The sequence below is a fragment of the Galeopterus variegatus genome, unplaced genomic scaffold (genome assembly GCF_000696425.1).
Source record: "Galeopterus variegatus unplaced genomic scaffold, G_variegatus-3.0.2 Scaffold1501, whole genome shotgun sequence".
NCBI classification, from domain to species: Eukaryota; Metazoa; Chordata; class Mammalia; order Dermoptera; family Cynocephalidae; genus Galeopterus; species Galeopterus variegatus.
The window spans coordinates 13,952-39,775 of record NW_007727612.1 but is presented as its reverse complement, the minus strand read 5'-3'; the positions used below and the strand labels follow the sequence as shown (position 1 = coordinate 39,775).

The following is a 25,824-nucleotide window of genomic DNA, read 5'->3' as shown; positions in this document are numbered from 1 at the left end:
AGGCCTAAAAGACAGAATTCTATGGAAAAGAAATAGTTTTAATTAGAATTCAAACTTTAAAATTTAATATAAAACTAATAACTCGAATACTGAGTCTATTAAATGACAGGTAAATGCTGTGACCCTGGAAATAAAATGAAATGCACTGACGTCACCCCAAGCTGGGGGGGACACTCCAGGGATCCAGGACACACTAGCAGCTACACACCAGGAGGCAGCCTCCATGTAAAACCCAACTGAGGAGTGTCCCCCCAAACCCTGATCCAAGGGGGAGGCACTTAAACATGTCCAGTCTCTGTTGCTTAACACTGCGGCTGGCTTTTGGTATTGTTTTTTACTTATTCCATTAGAATATATTTAATGATGACTATCCTCAACACTCTAGGAATAGACACTACGTGAATGAATGCTTCAAATCTGAGCTCTGGGCACTGCAATATGATTGTGCTATAGAGCTGCTGAGAGTCTGCACTCAAAATCCCACCTCTGCTCACCAGAACAATCGCCTTTTTTTTCCTTAAGTTCCATGAAATTTATCAAAGTTTTATGTCATGACTTAAAGATTTGAGGGAAGGAGAGATATTGTAGAAACATAAATAACTGATAGCAAAATATCGACAAGAGGTCAGATCCTTTCTGAGTTTGGACAAGAAAAAATAAAACTTTTTCTTATGACGACCTCTGCTCTGTTTTCATTACCTCCAAACCAACAACCCTGGAATTTAAAGAGATGTATTCTAAACTGTCAGAAAATCTGAAGCATATCAACTAGTGCCTAAGAGGCCTTGGAGGGTTTTCATGTTAGCACAGCTGAAGACATCATTAACTTGAATTTGATAATATATGTGGGTGAGACAGGATCTTGGAACAAAACAAGGACACATAAAAGTCAGGAAGTGCCACAATCTAGGTCATGGACTTTGTGTGTGTGTGCATGTGCACGTGTGTGTGTGTGTGATAACTGTAAACATGAAAAAAATGCAAAAGGAACACCCTGATGATAATAACTATAATTAACAATAGAGAAACATGCAAGGTATTCTTCAGGTTTAACCTTGAGAGGAACTGCCAATTGGCAATTAAGAAAAATTTTTCTCTAGTTTAATTTTTTCTTTAAAAAATGTGTTAAATACAATTATCTATCCAAACTGGGCTTTACAGGTGCCCTGCCAGGAGACAGCCCCTGGTCCCCTTCTCTGCAGCCCTCGAGTGCAGTCCCCTAGCCCCTTGCAGTTCCCCTACTGGAAAGACGCTGCAGCTCTCAGCCTGCAATTCCCTGTGTCTTCATTACCCTTCCCCAGCACCAAGCACAGACTGCATGTGGTCGGCGCTCAAAAAATATTTTTGCAAATGAATCAGGAAACAGAAAATGTTAAAGATCCCAAGAAAATAATATTAACTTACCAAGAGGGTGCATGGTTAGGAACCCTCTTTTCAAACTTGACTGCAAAAACAGGCATCTACACTTAGGGCGAGTGAATGCAGCTTTTGGGAAACTTACTTTCTATGTTCTCGCTTCAGTAACTGTATCAGTGCGGGAGAAACCTTAACCTTGAACCAGAAGATTCCGGTCCTGGCTACAGCACCAACCATTTGGACTTTGAAGGTCAGTTCTGCCGTGTGTAGGGCAGGGGTGACTACACCTGCCTTGCTTACCTGGCAGCATTATTTTAAGGATCAAGTTTGAGGAAGTATTCAGCGTGACTTTGTGCTGCACAAAACACTAAACAAATGACTATGAACTCAACTGTTCTGACTTTAGCATTGCTTGAACACATGTACACTTTGCAGTTACTGCCACGATTTCCAGGTGCACACGCCATCTGAATTTCCCATAAAGCCACAGAATGTTTCAAAAGAGAATGAAGACACGGTGTCGTATCTCCTTCCCCAACGTTGGTGACCCACACCCACGAAGTACTCTTTTTAGCTTCTGTGGCCACATTTGATATTAGAAAATAAAAATCCCTTGGGTATTTTAAAAATATAACAGTTTTATGAAATTACCCTCTCTATCCAATGCCCAAGGTTTTGTGGGGGTTTTTTCCTTAACGAATACGTCTGAATTAATTCTACAAGTCTAGAACATTCTGTTTATTCTCTCAGTCAGCCGGGGTCTTTGTAAGACCACCACACTACCAACCCATCCGCTTACCCAAGTCTTCAGGATTCCTCTTTTTTTAGCCTGTAAATATCTGATAATATATGTATGTTTGATATCCCCAAATTATTTCCTTTTCCCCCAAGCAAGTTATGTGCTTGTATCTTAAAACTGATCATGTTTTCCCCAGGATGTTGTAACCATTTCAATCCTCCATTAAACATACCGGAAACTAAAATATAAGAACAATTCCAAGGAGTTTAAAATGTGGCCCATCAATTTTGCCCATATAATACAATGTAATCTTGGCAGAGCTTGAGGTTTAACAAAACCCATTATCAGCGTCATCTCATTAATTTGAAAAAGCAGTCATTAGATCAAACTGAATTAATAACTGAATTTTAATCTATTTTCTGTAAACACCATTAACTCCTTTAAAACATATACAGTCACTCAATGGAAGAAATTAAGCAAGATGCTGAGGCTTTGCTTTGTTTCGTTTTCTTCAAAATCCTTGTTTTAAAACTGAATAGGTAGGAAAACTATGTGATTGCACTATCATTACCAAATAATAGTGCATAATTAACACAATAAATAGCTACTTTTTAAATACTTAAAAATAGCCTTCCCTTAGCCAGTAAACTCTCTTCACCTCAATGTTAAAATCTGTCCAGCCTGTTTTCAAAAGAGAATGTGGAGATATATTTTAATCCAGGGTATGGCTCAATTATTAAAACATTTAAATCAGTAAAGTCTTAATGCCATTCTTATTATGCCTATTTTGTAGAGGTTTTAAAAGTTAAATTTATAGTATCCTTTTTTCTTAATTATTTCATGCCAATAGACTGAAATATTAAGTTCTTTGGCTAAGAACTAATATGCAGAAACAGACAAATTGCATTTCACTTTGTAAATTGTGAGGCATTAACCACCTCAAAAAAAATTGATGACAGATTGTAGAATATAAAGATGTGACATTTTCTCATGTATTTGGTATTTGAATTTAAAAAAAATTAATTAGAGGATAGATGACCAAGTGTAAGGGTGTTAGAGAGATAGAGACAGAGAGAGACAGAAAGAGACAGAGATAAAGAGGCAGAGAGATAGAGAGAGGCAGAGACAGACAGAGACACAGAGAGACAAAGACAGAGACAGAAATAGAGAGACAGAGAGAGGCAGAGACAAAGAAACAGACTGAGAGACAGACACAGAGACAAAGAGAGGCAGAGAGACAGACTGAGAGACACAGACAGACAGAGAGAGACAGAGACCCAGAGAGAGTCAGAGACACAGTGAGTTCTCCAAATGTCCCCTAAAGGGTGGGGCTGCCCCGCCTGCACATGCCTTCCAGAAGCACAGGTCCTGAAGCCTCCCTCACTGTGCAAAAGGTGGCAGGTGACAGGAAGAGAGGACAGCACAAGGAAGCGCCACCCTTGTAGAGTCAAGCAGGTGTGGCTGAACAGGAGGCTAGAGGAGTAGCTGATGCGCCCTTCGCTTCTGAAACTGTCACCTGCGCTCCTCGGGAACCCGTGCTGGGTTAGCGATGGAACGCAGGACACACCTCAGGAGAGCGGTGTCTGCATCAGGAACGAAACACTGACAGGACGAAAATGCCACGTGTGTCCTTATCTGTCGCTGGGTGAAGCGAATTCCTCTGAAAAATCCAGTTTTGCACCTCACTCACTGAGGCCTCATGTGACACGCAGGCCACTTGCTAAATGCGCCCTGTCTGGCCACCTGCTTGCGACTTCACAATCCTCTCCTGCTGCCTCTACCTGCCGGAAATCCTTGAAGGGAACACGTCCCGGAGAACGTGACAGCCCCCAATCTGGGAACATTATTTTTAAACATATGAAAGGTGCATACCTTGGGTTAAGAATATACCTTCCCAAAGACAACACGTGACACGTGACAGGAGACCAACGCGAGGCCTGTGCTCCCTAAGCCACCGTCTGCGTCTCCTATCCAGTTCCCGGGGTTAGGAACTTGTGCTGGAAGGAACACAAAGAACAGAATTTTATAAAGAAAAGAAAGAGGAAAGCGCGTAAACCCCTCTCGAACGTGACAGCCCCCAAGCTGGGAACATTATTTTTAAACATATGAAAGGTGCATACCTTGGGTTAAGAATATACCTTCCCAAAGATAACACGTGACACGTGACAGGAGACCAACGCGAGGCCTGTGCTCCCTAAGCCACCGTCTGCGTCTCCCATCCAGTTCCCATCCTCATCCAATCATAAAATCAAAGAAATGGCAATGACAAATCGTCTCTAGGCTCGGGACAGCAATCAGAAAAGTTCTTTAAGAAAATCAGACAGGATTTAAATAAAGTTATTTTAAGTACTGGCGTCCACTGCCCATCCCCAAGTAAAACGATGTTAGAAATAAAAGATGGAGAACGAAATAGACTAGCAAACGGAAAAAACAAAGACGGCGAGAAAAACATAGGGAGATTTCCTGGCCAGGATGGCTTCATCTCAGGTACCACGTGATTTTTCAAAACAGAAAAAGAAGAGAAAAACCAGACAGCATCTGGGATTCGGGAAACTTTAATTTTCACGTCAGCAGACATGAAGAGGAACTCATGATGGCAGCACGCTGGCCAAATACTGCCAAGTCACTGTCACACCTTCCTCAGAATACAGCACTGAACAGCACGTGACCCAGACATGCCTACCTGGGAAGTGACAGCCACTATGGGCCTGACCGTCGCCAGCTTCTAATTAACGGGGAGCTCTGACATTCACCACTTAGTGAGGTTCCCTTTCATAAAACACCCTCTTCCTCTAGAAAGGCCAGTCGTGCTGGAGCACGGAAGCAGGTGTGTATGGGGAAGATCCCCAGTCACAGGACAGCAGACGTTTACATCTGGAAGGTCTGTAGAGATCAGAGTCCAACTCTTTCCTGGCAGAGATTTTCAGCTCTCAATCAGAAGGACTAGAACTGCTTCATACTGAGAAATTTACGCCCATGACCAGGACACCTGAACACAGCTGCTCTGCATTGTCATCTGGGAGGCAAGCACGTGGGGGACACGCCCCACACCCCCGCACAATGGAACTGCTGCGAGGGTCTGAATGTCTGTGCCCCCCAAATTCCAATGCTGAAGTCCTTGCCCCCAAGGTGATGTATGAGGAAGTGGAGCCTTTGGGAGCTGATGAGACCCACAAATAGGATGAGTGCCCCTAGAAGGGAACCCAGAGAGATGCCCCCTCCTTCCACCACGTGAGTTACAGGGAGACGTCTGTGAGGACGCACACCCCCACCAGCACCGAATCTGCCACGCCTCGGTCTGGGACTTCTCAGCCTCCAGGAGTGGGAGAGACAAATGCCTGTAGTGTATAAGCCACCCAGTCTACGATACTTCACTACAGCAGGCCACATAGACAAAGAAAAGTAGAAAAAATCCCCATCTCCACCTAAAACTTCAGGGTCCCTGGGCCCTCTGTGCCATTCACACTCTTCTGGATATTTCTTTCACAGCCCACGTTTCTCCTCCGAGGTGGCCTCTGCTCCACTCCACGGTCTCTGCCCTCCCTCGGTGGTCCTACCAGAGCCCTGCCCCCTTTCTGCAGCACCACTTCCACGTGAGCTCCAAGAACCTCCGCAGCAAGCTCCAGAACCGCCAGCTCAGGAGACGGGAAAAGAACCAAGCATGAAGCAAGTGGGCGAGGGGACCCAGTCAGGCCACGTGGTGTTGGGGGCATTCATCTATGTATGTGGGTATGGGGGATATATATGTGGTGTGTGGGTGTGTCTGTGCCACTTGTGCGTATGAATGGCTATACATGTGTGTATGTGGCATGTGTGTACATGATGTGTTTTATCCATGTTGTATTGTGTACATGTGTGTGCATGTATGTGTGTGGTGTGTGCATGTAGTGTGTATGTGTTTGTGGTGTGTGTGTGTGTATGTGTGTACATTACTGTATGTGGCATGTCTGTGTGTATATATGTCTGCACTGCATGTGTGTATGTATGGGTGTACATGTGTACATGCATGTATGGGATATGTGTGCACATGGTGTGTCTTTATCCATGGTGTGTGTGTACATGTGTGTGTACATGTATTCGTGTGGTGGTGTGTGTGTACATGAGTGTATGTGGTGTGTCTGTGTGTATATGTCTGCATGTATATGTTGGTGTGCATGTGTTACATGTGTGTATGTGGTATGTGTGCATGAGATATCTGTGGTGTATGTGTCTATGTGTGTATGTGTCTGTGGTGTATGTGTGTACATGTGTGTGTTGTGTGTGCACATGGTGCATCCGTGTGTGTGCATGCACACACATGACATAGAGCAGAGAAAGCAGGCAGGCAGGTATCAGAGAACGTGTGTCACCAAAGGCACACCCTGAGACACTGGAAAATGAGATAGGTGTGCGTGTGCCCGTGAGCAGAGAGAGAGAAAAGCAGATAAAGAATGGGAGAGGGTTAGGAACTTGTGCTGGAAGGAACACAAAGAACAGAATTTTATAAAGAAAAGAAAGAGGAAAGCGCGTAAACCCCTCTCCCAGATCCACACGGGGCACTGCATCTTCCCAGTCTCCTGCTGCAGCCACGCGCCTCTTCCAGTCGGTGGTGGCTTCAGTGATGTCATCTCGGTCCTGGACCCAGCGGAGCCCAGAGGATCAGGTGCCTCACCAGAGATGAGCAAGCTAAGTGCGTAAAGAAGAAAAGCCCTGTCCCCACCCAGGCAGGACGCGGAGCCCTCCGAGGCCGCGTCCCCGCCCGCGCCGCTGTTCCCAGGGCTAAGGGTGTGGTCTCTACCTGGGCTGCTGCATCTGGATTTAGGCAAGACACCAAACCTGTGGGTGTTGTGACCCCTTCTCAGGAAGAGGCAGAAACTACGCTCGCCACCCGTGCCAGCCACGTGGGGGTGACTTACGAGGCGGTGAGCACAATGCCCGGGCACCAGAAGGAATGGTGCTGCACCCCAAAGTCCCGACTGAAGAATGGAGGTGAGGGGACAGACAGGCTGGGGACAAGATCACTCTAGGTAGCTCCCACGCTGACCCATGAAATACTGACCAGATCGGGGAAGAGACCCAGCTCAGGGCTCACAGAAACACACTCCTGCTGCTTTTTGACAATTTCATATTCACAAAAATACACCTTTAATGTTTTGAGGTCTCCTATGTGGAAGAGGAGTAGAGGTGAGGGGGGCATGGTTGTCCGTGGCAGTTTCCCAAAGTGTCTAAGCGTCCACCCCAGTCAGGGTAAACCTGATGAAAAGGGGAGACAAACTTGGGAGGCTAACCACGTCCCCATGCGGCCTAAATGGCAGATGCCTGCTGCCGAGCTGTCCGCTCCGGCTTTCCCAACCCCCACCCCAGACCATCCTCCCCGCCCTGCCTTCTCTTTCCTCCGAGGTCTCAGCAGAGGGGTCAGGGATGGGGGTACTTGTGCCATTGCCGTCATGAGACCATGGGGCATGGGCAGTGTCTGTCCTGCTGACCACCGCCTAAGCCCATCAGCATGCACGAGGGGCTCACACAACCGGCCAGACCGAGGACGAACAGGAGGCTGGGATGGCAGAGCTCGTTTTTCCAGTTCAAGTAGTTTACTGGATCTCCTGTGGATAGATTTAATTCTTTCACCATCATCTAGGGGTAGCCAGACACTGCAGACCTCAGGATTCACACTGAACGGCAGGCCATGGATTTCTCACCCAGAATCAGTAAACTAACCTAGGGACCCAACATGCTACAATGGGACATCTATAAAGAAAAAAAAAGTTCTCTGGACAAATCGTTAAGATCTAAGAAGACATGTATAAGAAATTCATAAAGCATCCATCATCTATTTGTAGATGAGTCTGTAAGCATGAGGCTCTGCAGAATCTCAGACTAATAAAGAATAACCCTGTTGAGGAACTTTAAACCAAAAACGATTTTATTACAGCCTTTTAGAAGAAATTAGCCAAGAATCGTTGTTAGCTTCTTGTGTCAGGTTCTCATGTGAAAAAAAATCTAGAGTCAACTGAATCTGGGGCCAGGTCAGCATTATACTTCTACAAAACTATGTGGTTAACCAAGGAGGTGGGCTAAGCTATAAGTGGGCACGGTATTCAAGCACACCTTTGACATCTTTATTGGATTTGCCAAAGGGGAAAAAAATAAAACAAAAGGGCATTGCTTCCCCATAGTCATCTGGTTTGCTCATTAACGCTGACTAACTCTTCCTTTGTCTAATTGCACATTGTGCTAAACCACTTCACAAGGACGAGGGTTCTGCTGATATTTTTGAGGGTGCAGTTCTCCACACCCATACTACTTAATCATCTAGCATCATTACGTGCTGTCTAGAAACGTATTTTAATATTCTACCAACAAAAAGGAGGAAAATTCAATTGCACAGTCTCATTTGTCAGGGTTTATTTTGTGTGAAGTCTTTGAACTTGAATTAAAACATCGTCTCGTTTTGCTCCTTTTAAAAGAACGCTGTTTTCCTGCCAGCCAATGTTTCGTCAGGATCATATTTACAAAAAATATTTTTTTCCATAAATAGTCAGGACAAGAGCACCACCAATGAAGCGTGTGGTTACGTAAAGTGTCCTGGGCTTCAAAAGTCACAGGATACAATCCCCCAGTTCAGATACTTAATTTCCTATTACTCCCTCCGAACACGGAAATAAAATCAACTCACTATGTTCAAAGCTGCACTGGCTGAGATAGTTCCAAATACAGTTGCAGACAGAATTGTAGATTTTCATGATTATAATCTCTCACAAGTTTGACAGGTCTCAGAAGCACAAGGCAAAGCGGCGAGTTCCGTGAACGGAAGGAAACAGGAAGATGGGCACTGGGGAAAGCCGCCCATCCTCCCTCGTAGGGCCAGGCAGAGTGGGTACTTCAGTAATGTCCAATGCCTACGGGATGCATATGGGGCTGGGCCTTGGGTGCAGAAGATAAACGCCCTAGCATGGATCCATTGTTAGCACAGATCCTCCTCATAATATATTTTTAGCATGGATCCTCTTTATATGATATTTTACCTTTGCAGTCAAACATATATTTTAAAAATCCTTTGTTTTCAAAGAACTATCCAAAAAAGACAAAAGTAGGTGAATGTGGAAGCCCACCATGATTCTCACGAGGACTCTGCCAGATGATGACTCACGCATGAGATGTCGAAATAGGAAACAGGGGACATCTGGAAAAAATCTTGGCATTACAAGACACCAGACAAAACATGGAAAAGGAAAAGGGTGTGTTAACCCATATAACCAACTAACGGGAGGAGAAAGAAGATATGGTCAGATCCTGCAGATGAGCACGGGTGGTCCATCGAGTCAGACCCTGTGGGGTGCTGGAATCCACTATATGGCAAAAACAAAGTGACATTTTACAGGTTCTCTTTTAAACAGATAGAATCTAGAATGAGAAAAGTGGTCCGTGGAGAGGAGAGGTGTTCAGACCACACCTGTAAGTACATGTCCATCAGGAAGAGCAGTCAGCAGCAAAGCCACGCAGAAGCGTTTGCAAAAGTCAAGGAGCTGAATAAAGGGAGAGTTGGTTTCCTTTATAATTTATAATGATTTTGGAAATGGACAATAAAACCACAATGTTGACTAGAAACTGGATGATAATTCCAGACAGACCTCCCAAGTGAGTCCATCCCATTTCTCCTCCACCAAAAGCATCCAAAAGCTACAAACACTACCTAACAACCCTGCTGTGATCCTCTAACATTCTAACACCTCTTTAATTTAGGTGCTGGGAGTGCTTCTGTAATGGGTGGAAAAGTCCACTTCTTTGGTCTTCCAGCCTTCATCTGTGAATTGACAAGCCTCCGCGAGATGGTCTGTGTCTAAGTCTGATGGTCTGTGGTTCGTGGCCATGAACCCGTCCAGAAATGAGCCTACAAGCAAGCTCTTTCCTCATACTTACTGCAACTTTAGACTAGAGCTACTACTTAAATTACATGCACATAGGTGTGTATATGACATTTGCAGTGTCCTAAGTGTGCTGATGTAAACGTCTTTCACTGGATCCTTTTAGCAAAACTGAGAACTTGGTCAAGATGGCTGGATGAAACACACTCAGCTGGTGGACGGTGGGATCGAGGCTTTTATTCAACAAGCCCTTCTTCCCTAAAGACTGTTCCTGGTTTGAGAAATAAAGACAGCCTGTGGTCAAATAAGTGTGGGGGGGGCGGGGGGGGGCAGTATGTGATAAACCACCCCCTGGAAGTTTCAGAAGGTCCAGTAGCCTACTAAAGGTTCTGACATGTCCTGGAGTGAAAAAACAAATGTCCACTAACCTTAGCTCAGTGTTTCCCAGCTCCTGTGTCCTGGGAACCCTGTTCCTATGGCCATCTCAAAGGAGACATCTATTGACATCCTAAAGATCATCTGAGGACCACATTCTGAGAAAGGTTGAACTAGACACTACCACCTCTCAGGAATATTCAGAACACGTATAAACACAAAGACATTCAACCAGTGTCAACATCATTAGAAGTAATAACAAATATGCTTGATGCACTAAGTAAACAAATCTTATGTTTATTTAAAAAGCCTCTTAATATTTTATATCAAGTATTTTTAGTGCATTTTGATTTCATATCTACCACATCTTAAAAGTGAGAAAATATAATTTTTTTATTTGATTTTGAAATTCTCACTAATTCAAATCTGCTGCAATGCCTCTCACATAGTAAGTGCATAATAAATACATTATTGTTATTATTAATTATCAATCATCATTGTTATTAGTCCAAATAGTTAACATATCCAAAATTTCAAAGAGTCTACACAAAAAACATGTACTTTCATTTGCTTGAGAAATTCATACCTAGGAAAAACTATGACACCTTTAACATTTAAAACAATGGTTAATATAATTTGATTTATGGGAAAGAAGTTTTCAATATTCTGTTAAAAATAATAAAAAGATAGTCTTGTTCTTTAATAATCTTTGAGGATCCAAATCTATTCTGCATGGACACTAAGAATAATATGAAATAAAAAGAGGAAGCTAGTCCATATAGAAGTATAACATATAAAATACTAAAGTCTTCTTTTTTTTATTTCATAATGAAAAATCATGGCTAAAATTATTTCCATTATTAACCATATATAAATTAAAAGATCAATGAAATATTTATAAATTTAAGACTATAGAATTCTCCAAAAATACCAATAAAGTACAGTCCTTGTCTCAAAAAGGAATTTCACCTAAGATCTGGTGACAATTAAAAAAATATCCTATGTTTATGATCTTAGGAGAAAGCAAGATCCTTTACCTTCAAAAGTAATGTTGGATTCTGCACCACTTTTGACGATTATCACAATATAGCACAAAAATGAGGAGAACGGGGTACATAATGTGCTAGAAAATACAGAATTTTATGTATTAAGACAGCCAAGCTAATGCCTAAATTCCTAACCAAGGCGACACTGCACTGACACTGCACCACCCCTGGAGTACATAATGTGCTAGAAAATACAGAATTTTATGTATTAAGACAGCCAAGCTAATGCCTAAACTCCTAACCAAGGCGACACTGCACTGACACTGCACCACCCCTGGCAAAAGCAGCTGATGGGAGGTAACTAACGCAAAGTAGCACAGAGAGTCTGAAAGACTGGAAGACTGAGTCTTTCCTCTTGTATTTAGATACAGTTAGGTTTACAGCATTGCTTGCAGATAATACTTTTTTCTTATTTTGCATGTCCTCGAGAGACACTAAAAATGCTTGTTTTATATCTGTAAAAGTGCCTGGCAACGTAACAAATAAAAAATGCATTTTGATTAATTAATCATCTTTCTAAGGGTGCATGGGGCAATCTTACTACAACTGTAAGTGCCTATGGAAAGGAAAAAAAGGACCCTTCTTCCCGGACGTGATGAGGCCATTGATCACGGTCTTTGACGCATGTCCAGAAGGCACAAGCAATACAACTGTATTCACTTCCTGGGGAAACGCAGGAGACATGCCCCACAAGAATGGAGAGCAGTGAATTTCCTACAGGACACAGTATATGCCAGGATTTCCTGAAGGAAGGGGTGCAGGGTAGGTGTTTTTGCATCTCCTGACAAAGACCTAAAAAATCCTTACTTCAATATGCCCTCTCCTGGGGGCTTTTATTCTTAGTCATGTATGGAATAGGCATTCCCTGAATGTGATGGAATGCTTGTTATTCTGGGCTGGATTCCCCCGCCCTGTCTCAAGTGGGGAGAGGGTCTGACCTGCTCCACGTCACAAGCAAGGTGGCTCCCTGTGGTTTATTTCTTTAACCAGCTTGGAGGCCCAAGCCAACCCCTCCTCTGGAACAGGAACTGGGAGGTCTGCCCAAGGCCCCCAAGGAATAGGTTCATTTCTTTGCGGTCCTCCAGCCATCCTTTCCGTCACTACCCATTTAGAGAAAGGCTTCAGAAGGCTTGCTTTCCTTGGCAGGTGGCCAGTGGAATAGCATATACACCAGAAATGCTGTTTTAAAGAAATAGGAGCTTCCTGAAGACATCGGGATATTTTGAACTGTGAGTTCAACTGGCCCCACTCTCTCAGATGAGCATCTTAAGGAGTGGAAATTGATGAGTGCTCTGATTAATGCTTGAACCCTATCATTTGCTTTTTATGAGCTGTAAAAGATTGGGTTGGTTCAGCAGTTCTCAATCCAGTGAGATTCTACACAACTCACATCCCCCGCCAAGTGACATTTAACAATACCTGGAGACATTTTTATTTGTCACAACTGGGGGGGTATCAAGTGTGCAGAACCCAGGGATGCTGCTCCACGTCCGACAATGCACAGAACACCCTCCATGACAAAAAATTATCTCACCTAAAACATCCCTAGTGCCAAAGTAGAAAAACCCTGGACTGGGTGGTTTCTCATATGCTAAATTGGGTATTATAATAATAATAAGTGTGAAAGCATTCAGCACCATGCCTGACCCAAGGTGGACATTCAATCCGTAGCAACCTCCTTCTCTTTCTTGCTCTGACACTCATAAGCCAAGATCTGTTACGTGTGGACAGTGGCTATAATCTAACGTTAAGGTGCAACGAGACAGGACATGGGCCATCCAGTGACTGTGTCGTATATCTATAGGTGATAACTGGCTGGCAAAGCTACAAACCATTCCCCATAGTAAGGGAAAGGTATCCTGCACAAACTCAGCCCATGATGAACATTAAATTCTTTCCAGATTTCAGGGCCAGAAACAAAATCACTTCCAGATTGGCCACGAACTTCTCCTACCCTTTCAAATCAGATAAGGTACATACTTTAGACAAAAAGACAGCAATAGCATTTTTAAGGCTCTCTGCTTTGAAAGCCATCTGGGGTGACTCTGTCTGATGACTGTATTATTGCTGTGCAGCCCAGCGTGTGGAAAGGAGCAGTGATTTGTAGGCGGTCTAATTAGTAATAACAGCATGACATGCTTCTTCCCACATCTTTGGCAAGGATCTGGGTATCAGCAGGGCTAACATATTCTAAGAAGATATGAGATACCCATGCAGTTGTCATTATTCGTTAGAAATACTATAATTCTGCTTAATTTAGACCTTCTGTGCCCCCAAGACTGTGCTTAGGAATGTTCCTTTCAAAAGTCACGAAATTAAAAACCATCAAACCTTTTCTATGATAGCATTTATCACCTGGCCACAGGAGCTGTTTTCCCTGATTTATGCAGCTAGAGTAGCATGTGTCTTCATGCACACGTGTGACAGAGGAACCTAATCTACACCCAGTGAGCAGGCGAGGACACTATTTCATCCAGGAAGCTGTTCCTTTACTCTATGGCCCTAGGCCCCAGAGGTCACCCTTCTCAGAACAACTGTCGCATGTTTCCTCTACTGCTTCATCTGGAATTTGATCATTTACTCGTGACTTGTTATTTGTTTCATGTGCACATGCTCTGCCTTTCTGGTTTGACTTTAAGTTCCCGTTTGGGGACACTACAGGGTCACAGAATATTAGTGATAGTTTTATGATAAACGTGGGCTCCCGTGGTTAAATTATTTCAAGGACTTCTTGTGCAAACTCTATTTTAGCAAAATATAAATAGTTAATTTCCAAGCATGGTAGCACTAACTCCTGGGAATGTCATGTGTTGCCTTCCCTTCTATCTTAAACAGTCGAGAAAATCAGGTTATCAAGCAAAAGAAGAGCTCAACTTTTGGCTATTTCTGAGTAGGTCAGCTTTCAAAACCCTAATCAGTTTAAGTAGATAGCATTCCCACACTGCTGTGGTCTCTGGAGAAGCACAGAGCCATTGTGTGCAAAACCAAATTAATTGCCTAAGAGAAAACATCTGAAGATATGAGTGGGAAAATCAACAATTCTGCAATAACTCTGAACTCCAATAAAAGCCTGATGAAGTTTACTGTTGAACTCAGAACAAACTACCTAGTTTATTGATTACTTGATAACTGTGAGATTATAAAAAAAGTGATGATAAGTTGCATTAAAATTTATTTATAATATGTGGAGATTAATCACATCTTCATGGAAAGCAGGACTTAGCCAACAGAGATTTGGCAATTTATACTGGAAATATTCCATTGAGGGTATTGAGATTATAAAAAAAGTGATGATAAGTTGCATTAAAATTTATTTATAATATGTGGAGATTATAACCCATTCAATTCGTTAATCACATCTTCATGGAAAGCAGGACTTAGCCAACAGAGATTTGGCAATTTATACTGGAAATATTCCATTGAGGGTATTGGTGGGTTGTAAATTATATTGTCAAAGACATGTGGAAAAATATGTCTCAGAAGCAATGATTTCCAAATTTCTAAGGCTGTGACACTCTATCCCAGTTGGGTAACTTTCACTCTCTCTGAGTTAAGTGTCTCCTACGATCCTATTTTTTAAAACAACAAAGCAAAATTAATTAAATTTGTAAACATTTGAGAATATCAAAATAACTCCCGTGAGAACTGAAGACGTTCACTACTAGCTCAAAAGCAGGCCTATGGTGTAAACCATCAGATTTACACTCTGTGATTCTAAACCTTTCATTCCTTTTGCATTCACACTAGATTAGCGTTTCTGGGACCTGACCCTCTGAGAACATGGAAGGTGGAACAGTTGGAGAAGATGAGTTTCTCTCACTGACATTTCAGCCTAGAATAAATCTGTTCGCTGACTTCGGGATGACAGAAATGGAACCACATCTGAAACTCTAGCTCGGTTGAGCTCCAGGCGTTTCACATCATCAAGTGGATTATTTTAACAGCACTTCCAAGACAATATGTGGAAGTTTAAAATTTCTTTCCAGTGGGAGGAAGGACCCTTAACCCTTCTCGATGCTGTGTGAACCACAGGACCCAAAATGTTTACGCTCAAGATGAGAAAAGACAGATCTCTACATTTGTTAAAATGATATAGTACTAAACCATTTGGCTATTGCCCTAGATTTCAAGAGGTTTTCTGAATCCATTCAATAAATATAGTCTTTTAAAACACAAATTCAGAATAGCTTAACCTATAGCTTGCCAGTATTTGATTTTAAATATTCTTTTTTTTTTTTTTAATTTTTACTTTGTTGATATACAATGTGGTTGATTATTATGGCCCATCACCGAAACCTCCCTCCCTTATTTTAAATATTCATTATGGGAAAATAAAATTAAAAATCTGAAGTGGACGGTGGAGAAGACTGGGTGTTGAGGAGCCAGCTCAGGCCAAGATCATTCATGGAGGTGCCGGTTCCTGCACCTGAGTCCCTTGCGGGAGCCCTGGTGTTTTCCAGGTTCACGGCTTACGTTGGTCACAGCAGGAGGCTGGCAGGAAACCTCACCACAAGACAGAAAGTAGCACAAACTCAAGACACAGCTGCTACCCCCAGGCTCGCCTCCCCCGAAGCCCCTGTCCCAAGCAGAAGGCACAGGCAGTGCCCACTGTGAGGGTTTCCTAGAGGGGCAATTTTGAAATAAAACATTTAAAGACCCATTCCTTCTGGGATCAGGTGCTCGATACTGCCCCCTGACCCCTGGTGTGCTGCCTTCTCTGATGACGTTTAGCCAGTTCTGAATGCAAGTGGTTTAATTCTCCGACCAGTGGCCATCAACTTACGAGGTCAGCCAAAAATGTCGGGAAGCCATGCCTGGATAAATCTATCTTGCTATATTTTGACAGGTGACTTTTTGGGTAAAAATCAAAATTAATGAGGCTAAAAAACATAAAAAAGTTTATAGGTGTGTACCCAATTGGAAAGTTTGAGAAACCAGAGCCAGGGAGGGACTGGGCCAGATCTGCATTGTGGTTGGAAAGGGGTGGCAGTCAAGAGAGTCCCTCAGGATGGGAGACCTAACCCTGCCCAGCCTCTCCAGGACAGCCAGGCCTTAACCTCCCACCGAGACCCCAGTCCTGTCCCTTCTAGTCTCAAGGACTTCTTTATTAGTTCAGTGTGCTCCCGTGTACAATTCAGGTTAGATCTTCCTTTTAAAAAGTCTTCAGGGAATGAAAAATACTTGCCTCTACTTTAAAATAACTCTCGAAATCGCACATTGGAACTAGCTAGGAAAATTTCCCAAGTAAAAGAACAAACCACATGAAGATGAATTGCTGAACTCTGGTTGATAATGAGCAAAATAAACTATTTTCACATATTCCCTCCATTCAAACACTATCCAGGTAACACCTAGTGCCACCACCTCTCAGGCATATTTTCAAGAACAATAATGTTGGCATTTGAGAGAGTAGCTAGAAAAAAAAAGAAACAATTTTCTGTAAAGTAGAATTCGCTAAAGCTCCCTGAAAACAGGGAGTGGTCCACAGAGCACACTGCGTTCCACAGGGCCCAGCTGTCCTGAGTCTGCTGTCTCTGCACCGCCACACCTGGTTTCCACGGTGACTCAGGCAGTATCAGGACTGCCCGGGCCTGTGGGTAAAACCCAGACAGGCACGCCCCCTCGAGCCAACTGAAATGCACAGATACGTACAAATGGACTTCCAGAGAAAATTCTCTCTGTCTAGATCTGTGATTCTTAAAGAGAGGGAGAAAGGGAGCTTGCTTAGAAAAATATATATATTATAATTTTACATTGGGGAAACAATAAATACGTACTATTTTTATAAATAAATCTAGACCGGTTTGTATGTGATGGTTACAGAATATGTGGGATCCGAACCCTCGGACGGGAGCGCCGCCGCGCTTCCCAAGCGGCGCACTATCCAGTGCGCCACCGGGCTGGCCCCTAGATCTGTGATTCTTAAAGAGAGGGAGAAAGGGAGCTTGCTTAGAAAAATATATATATTATAATTTTACATTGGGGAAACAATAAATACGTACTATTTTTATAAATAAATCTAGACCGGTTTGTATGTGATGGTTACAGAATTGTTTAAGAATGCTACTTTAAATAGAATGCCCTCAAGTTTGTTAAATAAAAGGTACAGGAGGCCATCATTTTGTGCTAAGTTCCTGTACAAGGCCCCAGCACACCAGAGTGAAAAATCAGACTGGAGTCACCCCTGCTAAAGTTCCAGGTCACCAAACCTAAACTAAGTTGCTGTCTGACCTTCCTAGAAGTCAAGTGAGAGATAACAGCCAATTTCCCAAACAGGCCAGTTTGAATCTTCAATAGGCATGCTAATGAAGCTCCCTCTGCTTTAATCCGTGCACAAAAGCAGTAGCCGGACATAGCCTGATGCTAACTAATCAGTTGTTTTTCTAAAGTTCCCTCTCCCTGTCCGCACCTTACAAGGAGAATGACTTTGAAATGATCTGCTTTTTATTCTTTATTTCTGCTTTCTTCAGCCTTTTTTTTTTTTNTGAGATTATAAAAAAAGTGATGATAAGTTGCATTAAAATTTATTTATAATATGTGGAGATTATAACCCATTCAATTCGTTAATCACATCTTCATGGAAAGCAGGACTTAGCCAACAGAGATTTGGCAATTTATACTGGAAATATTCCATTGAGGGTATTGGTGGGTTGTAAATTATATTGTCAAAGACATGTGGAAAAATATGTCTCAGAAGCAATGATTTCCAAATTTCTAAGGCTGTGACACTCTATCCCAGTTGGGTAACTTTCACTCTCTCTGAGTTAAGTGTCTCCTACGATCCTATTTTTTAAAACAACAAAGCAAAATTAATTAAATTTGTAAACATTTGAGAATATCAAAATAACTCCCGTGAGAACTGAAGACGTTCACTACTAGCTCAAAAGCAGGCCTATGGTGTAAACCATCAGATTTACACTCTGTGATTCTAAACCTTTCATTCCTTTTGCATTCACACTAGATTAGCGTTTCTGGGACCTGACCCTCTGAGAACATGGAAGGTGGAACAGTTGGAGAAGATGAGTTTCTCTCACTGACATTTCAGCCTAGAATAAATCTGTTCGCTGACTTCGGGATGACAGAAATGGAACCACATCTGAAACTCTAGCTCGGTTGAGCTCCAGGCGTTTCACATCATCAAGTGGATTATTTTAACAGCACTTCCAAGACAATATGTGGAAGTTTAAAATTTCTTTCCAGTGGGAGGAAGGACCCTTAACCCTTCTCGATGCTGTGTGAACCACAGGACCCAAAATGTTTACGCTCAAGATGAGAAAAGACAGATCTCTACATTTGTTAAAATGATATAGTACTAAACCATTTGGCTATTGCCCTAGATTTCAAGAGGTTTTCTGAATCCATTCAATAAATATAGTCTTTTAAAACACAAATTCAGAATAGCTTAACCTATAGCTTGCCAGTATTTGATTTTAAATATTCTTTTTTTTTTTTTTAATTTTTACTTTGTTGATATACAATGTGGTTGATTATTATGGCCCATCACCGAAACCTCCCTCCCTTATTTTAAATATTCATTATGGGAAAATAAAATTAAAAATCTGAAGTGGACGGTGGAGAAGACTGGGTGTTGAGGAGCCAGCTCAGGCCAAGATCATTCATGGAGGTGCCGGTTCCTGCACCTGAGTCCCTTGCGGGAGCCCTGGTGTTTTCCAGGTTCACGGCTTACGTTGGTCACAGCAGGAGGCTGGCAGGAAACCTCACCACAAGACAGAAAGTAGCACAAACTCAAGACACAGCTGCTACCCCCAGGCTCGCCTCCCCCGAAGCCCCTGTCCCAAGCAGAAGGCACAGGCAGTGCCCACTGTGAGGGTTTCCTAGAGGGGCAATTTTGAAATAAAACATTTAAAGACCCATTCCTTCTGGGATCAGGTGCTCGATACTGCCCCCTGACCCCTGGTGTGCTGCCTTCTCTGATGACGTTTAGCCAGTTCTGAATGCAAGTGGTTTAATTCTCCGACCAGTGGCCATCAACTTACGAGGTCAGCCAAAAATGTCGGGAAGCCATGCCTGGATAAATCTATCTTGCTATATTTTGACAGGTGACTTTTTGGGTAAAAATCAAAATTAATGAGGCTAAAAAACATAAAAAAGTTTATAGGTGTGTACCCAATTGGAAAGTTTGAGAAACCAGAGCCAGGGAGGGACTGGGCCAGATCTGCATTGTGGTTGGAAAGGGGTGGCAGTCAAGAGAGTCCCTCAGGATGGGAGACCTAACCCTGCCCAGCCTCTCCAGGACAGCCAGGCCTTAACCTCCCACCGAGACCCCAGTCCTGTCCCTTCTAGTCTCAAGGACTTCTTTATTAGTTCAGTGTGCTCCCGTGTACAATTCAGGTTAGATCTTCCTTTTAAAAAGTCTTCAGGGAATGAAAAATACTTGCCTCTACTTTAAAATAACTCTCGAAATCGCACATTGGAACTAGCTAGGAAAATTTCCCAAGTAAAAGAACAAACCACATGAAGATGAATTGCTGAACTCTGGTTGATAATGAGCAAAATAAACTATTTTCACATATTCCCTCCATTCAAACACTATCCAGGTAACACCTAGTGCCACCACCTCTCAGGCATATTTTCAAGAACAATAATGTTGGCATTTGAGAGAGTAGCTAGAAAAAAAAAGAAACAATTTTCTGTAAAGTAGAATTCGCTAAAGCTCCCTGAAAACAGGGAGTGGTCCACAGAGCACACTGCGTTCCACAGGGCCCAGCTGTCCTGAGTCTGCTGTCTCTGCACCGCCACACCTGGTTTCCACGGTGACTCAGGCAGTATCAGGACTGCCCGGGCCTGTGGGTAAAACCCAGACAGGCACGCCCCCTCGAGCCAACTGAAATGCACAGATACGTACAAATGGACTTCCAGAGAAAATTCTCTCTGTCTAGATCTGTGATTCTTAAAGAGAGGGAGAAAGGGAGCTTGCTTAGAAAAATATATATATTATAATTTTACATTGGGGAAACAATAAATACGTACTATTTTTATAAATAAATCTAGACCGGTTTGTATGTGATGGTTACAGAATTGTTTAAGAATGCTACTTTAAATAGAATGCCCTCAAGTTTGTTAAATAAAAGGTACAGGAGGCCATCATTTTGTGCTAAGTTCCTGTACAAGGCCCCAGCACACCAGAGTGAAAAATCAGACTGGAGTCACCCCTGCTAAAGTTCCAGGTCACCAAACCTAAACTAAGTTGCTGTCTGACCTTCCTAGAAGTCAAGTGAGAGATAACAGCCAATTTCCCAAACAGGCCAGTTTGAATCTTCAATAGGCATGCTAATGAAGCTCCCTCTGCTTTAATCCGTGCACAAAAGCAGTAGCCGGACATAGCCTGATGCTAACTAATCAGTTGTTTTTCTAAAGTTCCCTCTCCCTGTCCGCACCTTACAAGGAGAATGACTTTGAAATGATCTGCTTTTTATTCTTTATTTCTGCTTTCTTCAGCCTTTTTTTTTTTTCTGTCTTTAAAACCTCTTTTGCTCAGCTCATTGGAACACTTATTCTATTTTGTGGAATGAACTGTTGCCTGATTCTAGAGTCGCAATAATGCCAATTGAGATTTTTTAATTTGTTGCAATTTTGACCTTTGACAATGTTCTTTTTTTCAGAAACATGCTCAATGTGGTCTTATATATCAATTCCAAAATGTACCTTTGATTTAGCAGATTTTCTTTTTAAATACACTTGTTGCTTCCAGAGCCAAAAAAGGTAAATAAGCCAAATCCCTTTTTCTATATTAATTGACACGAATTATTATGACTCTGGAGGAACAGCTATCATAATAATGTCGTTATTCAGAAATCATGCTAAGCCTGGTTCTGCTTCATTTGTATTCCTCTCAGGAAATTATTAAGACATTGATAGGCTTTAACTTAAATCGCAGATTATTCGGTTAATTTTAATGTATCAGTTTCTAATGGTGTCTCTGGTGATGGCTATTCAGAAGACATTGATGTTTAATTTTCAGCTGCTTACCTTTTGTCCCTTCACTCCTTGGCAGTCACATTTTCCACAGCCAGAGCCAGCACATCCACCCTGGAAATAAGAGAAAATACCTTTAAAGACAAGAACACTTTCAAATTGAGGTTGATGTTTGAATTAATATGATTTACATCAGGGACGTAGAGACACACTTCTGCAGAGAGAGAGAAAATGAATGAGCTGATTTTTAAGCCCAAATCTTAAAGAAGTGATTTTTTTTTTTTTCCTTTTGTCTTTTTTCGTGTCCGGCAACGGACCGCAACCCTCAGTGTCGCGCCCGTACCGGACCGGGACCGGCAACAGGATCGCAACCCTCAGTGCTGCGTCCACCCCTTGCTCAGCCAGTGAGCGGGAACCGGTCTGTATGTGGGATCTGAACCCTCGGCGGGAGCGCCGCTGCGCTCTCAAGCGGCGCACTGTAGCAGTGTGCCACCGGGCAGGCCCAAAGAAGTGATTTTTTAATTCAATTAAAGCTTGACTGTTGAATTAAAGAACATTCAACAACAAAATGCTCTTGTAGTTCGTTTCTAACATAAAAATTACTATTAAAAATGCAAGGAAAATAATCCAAGCAGGTGACAAAAGCTGGAGAGAAAGATAACTAACGCGTTCAAATGCCCACCAGGTGCCACAAACAGCCAGCTGTCATCTCATTTAATGACCATAGCCATAGTTTTGGGGATAGGAACCACCATGCCCATCTCACAAATGCCAAAGCTGAGCGAGAGGTTTCACATAACATACTAATACCAGGGTTGAAACTAGAACCCAGCTTCAACTTCCATCATACAAAGCTGCCAACACATTAAAAGATACACACACGATGGTACATACACACACCTGCAAGTTCCTTAGAAGGAACCAAGTTTTAAACCATGATAGACACAGGTACAGTGGACAGAATGCGAAGGGGTGTGAGATGAATGATTTAGTTAATAAGCTTTGTTAGAGGCTATGTTTTGAGTGTGAAGTAAAACTTACACCTATATTCTGCTTCAGGTGATAACAGTTTCTTAAAAATAAAAGCGTTGCTATTAATAGTAGGTGATCATGTGAAGTCTATATTTTTAACAACATACTCAAGTCTTAGCTCCATTGCCATGGAGACCTTCTGCATGAAACAATTGCATCTGGAGATACTTACTTTATAAAGTTAAATCTGAACAAGTGCCTCCAAGACAGTAAGCTGTTCTTAATTTTGTATTTTGGAAATGGGGACATTGACAATAGTCCAAACAAACTCCAGAGATTATGGATCTGTTTCTTTCTCTGACTCACATTTTAGGCAATTTTCAGAAAACACTCTCATAACCTCCTAACATTTTAAATCAATCCATGTGCACAGTTTTGCTTCACAATCTGGATATTGGTGACCACTCAGAGACATCCAAAAAGATGAGGTCAAAATTTTTAACCTAGATCCAGAAGGTTCATCTAGAACGCACAAATACAAGGACTGAGAGACCTCAATGCACAGCTCAGCTGTCACCACCTCTTGTCCGGGCCCCAGGTGAGGGGTAATTACTCCCTACCTGGGTTCCCATGAAGGGCTGATTCTGTGCCTCTTTTGTGAGACTTAACACATGCTTCTTGTGGTTCTTTATTCACATGTCTCCCCAGCCCCCTGGACCTCTGTGGGGACAGCCCAGAGCTTCACATTGAGCATGTAGACTGATCCTGATATAGACTGTATTTCATCTACCACTACATCAATTGCAAATCCCACAGTAAGAAATAAAGAATGGTACTAATCAATGACACATCATCAATTGTTAGATCTATCCCGATTTCAGAGTTGTCAAAACATTAATAAATGGGCATCTTAGAACCCATGAATAGAGGAGTAGGCACCCACTTACTGTTGTTTGTTGTTGGGGGTGTTGGTGGGATCCATTTAATGAACCTTAAATGGCCACTGCAAACAACAGTGCCATGACACTGTGCACCTCCGCTCACAGCACACTAGTGCACACACGCTGGGGGAAGTGTTCCCCAACAGGTATGCAGTAATGACTGGATGACCTGGAGCTGATCAGAGAGCTAGTCAATAACCAGGTTAGCCCCCAAACCAGAAAAGCCCAGAGGGTAAGGCAGCTCCAAGTCCCTCTGGGGTCCTGGGTCAGCCCCCTGACAACCTTGCTGCTGCCGAGCCAGGTTCAGAAACACATCTCTGTTCTTTTAAGGGTGCTAATCGTGGTTGCATTCCTGCTGACATCAAAAGGAATAATCAACTGGGCTAAGACTCACTTATTTGTAGAGTCCCTTTAGGAAATGTCCACCAATCACCCAGGCATAGTTGGAGGAAACTCAAAAACAGCCTCAAGTAGTGTGAATTTTCTACTTTCAGGTTTAGGGTAGTTTCTCTGAAAAATCAGATTAAGCAGGGAACCAAAGGACTGAAGCTGAAAATGGCTCTGTGGGGATTCTGGGTTTTTCTCTTTTGAAATGTTGACACAATCTCAGAAGCTTATCTTTATTCAATTTGATGGAGGCTATAAAAACGAATTTCTTGGACCTGTTCCCATAAGCTATCAGTGAATGCCTTAATTACAGGGGACCCCAGATAAGAGGCGACAGGCCATGACTATGTGTGTGTTGGCGTTAAGTTGCCTCTTATGCTCCAGTGTGTGAGGGTAACCAGTGAGCTGTCCTGCCCTGCACAACACTTCCAGTCTTGACAAGCACTGGAGAAAATCTGAAATGAGACCTGAAGGGCTGAAGCCACCTTCCCCTCCCCCTCCAACTTATACTGTATTCAAAGCAAAAATTAAAAAAAAAAAAAATCGCAGACCAAAACATGTATGGCTTTGGTTTTGTATAAAACTTTATCTGCTTTATTCTTACAGGAAATTTTATTACTATTTCTGGCCCTACGAGGCAATGTGAAAGAATGATAATTCCATGAACATCTAAATTATGGTCAGTCTTTCAGAACACAAGGTGTTCTTAAGACCATGATTTGTGAGTCACATTTTGGGTGGCCTGGCATTTATGTTAATGCTTTTATTTTTAAAAACAACAAACACATTTTAGAATGCTGAACAGAAATCATAAGATGCATGGCTACTTTGCTAAATAAAATCTACTTCAAAACAATTTCCATTCCACGAGAGCCCTCACGGGATTTCACGCCGGCACGTGGAGGGAGGGAAGCTGCGCAAGGCCACTGCTAAAAAGATACAAGGGATGCCCAAAGGACCTGTCCAACCGGTGTAACCATGGAGATGAAACCGCTCATGATAACAGCATTCAGGCGTGCAAACCCTAGCTCTCCGCCGTGAGTCACTGTGTGTGAAAGGGGCGCATAGACTACATGGGCTGCTCAGATTCCAATTTCACTGGTGACCTAACATGCTAGAGGCAATGTCACAAATTTCATGACTTCCTGAGGAAGTACATGTTGCATCTGGACCTCTCAGCAAAATCAAACGACAGGCACAGTCACACGGCCTGCACAGCCCCCGGCTGCACATCTGAGGGCTTAGGAGGCTGCTTGTTCTCCCACGTCTGGAAGATGCTGGCCCCTCGGCTCACGCCCTCCCATCTGTTTCAGATTCTGGGATGGGAAGGACGGGCACACTCAGTGAAGCGTGCAGTCTTCCTGCCTGCCCCCCTTGGCATTCTAGGGTCAAGTGACTCTGCCCCACGACCCTGGAGTGACGCCTGTGTTGTTTTCCGGGGCGGTGCCCACCTGACCCAATGGCCTCCACTGGCGGAAGTCACTCGTGAAGGCCACCTCTGCCTGGAAGCCTCCAAGGGACAAGGAAGCCATGGGCCTTGGGCTCTGTTACAGAAGCAACCGTCACGCACCACAGCAACACAGGAAGCCCAGGGCCAGGGGACAGAGGGCCCTAGAATCTCCCTGGGGAAACGTCGTCATTCACCCTCCTAAAACTAGGAAAACTTGAGAACCAAGTCAATCTGGAAAGTTCTTTTGGCCTCGGACCACACGGCTTCCAGCCTTGCCAGGAGCGAATGAGGGGTCCCCTCTGCAGGAGGAGGACAGAGGGGACCATCCTGGCCCAGTGGCTCTGGTGAGGGGCTTCCACAGCAGGGGCCAGCAGGCAGCGAAAACAAGAACACAATATGAAAGGAATGCAAACGGTCCTACAAGGTAATCCCTAAACCAAACATGTTTTATATTCTCTCTAAGAGTCTCTGTCAGCTTTTCAGGATATGTTAAAACAATCAATATTATTAAAATTTTCTTTCATGCTCCATTTAAGAGTTCCAGAGAGTTGAACCATCAGCATTAATGTTATAGAGTACGTTGGATCTAAAAATACACCAAGATTTTACAATACACAGTACCAGTGCCAAAGAAGGCAGGGAGGGGAGAAGGTCAGGGACTTCCTTTGGAAGAAAAGCCTGTGTCCGGACTCTCTCTGATCTGCAGGCCCCAGGGGACTCCTCTGACACCGAGGGGCGCTCCCTGCAGGAGGACAGAAGGTGAGAGGCTCACTCATTC

The 25,824-nt window shown here is 43.1% G+C and overlaps 1 protein-coding gene across 1 annotated transcript in view; it reads right to left on the bottom strand.

Moving 5' to 3' along the window:
• Nucleotides 1–25,128, bottom strand: part of COL4A1 (collagen, type IV, alpha 1) — a 94,183-nt gene extending 69,055 nt beyond the window's left edge. Inside the window, exons 1-2 of the mRNA XM_008577374.1 lie at nt 25,048–25,128; nt 21,351–21,410 (exon numbers count right to left, since the gene is read on the bottom strand). Of these exons, the coding sequence (XP_008575596.1) occupies nt 21,351–21,410; nt 25,048–25,128 (141 nt within the window). The remainder of the gene's footprint in view (nt 1–21,350; nt 21,411–25,047) is intronic.
• Nucleotides 25,129–25,824: the final 696 nt, after the last annotated feature.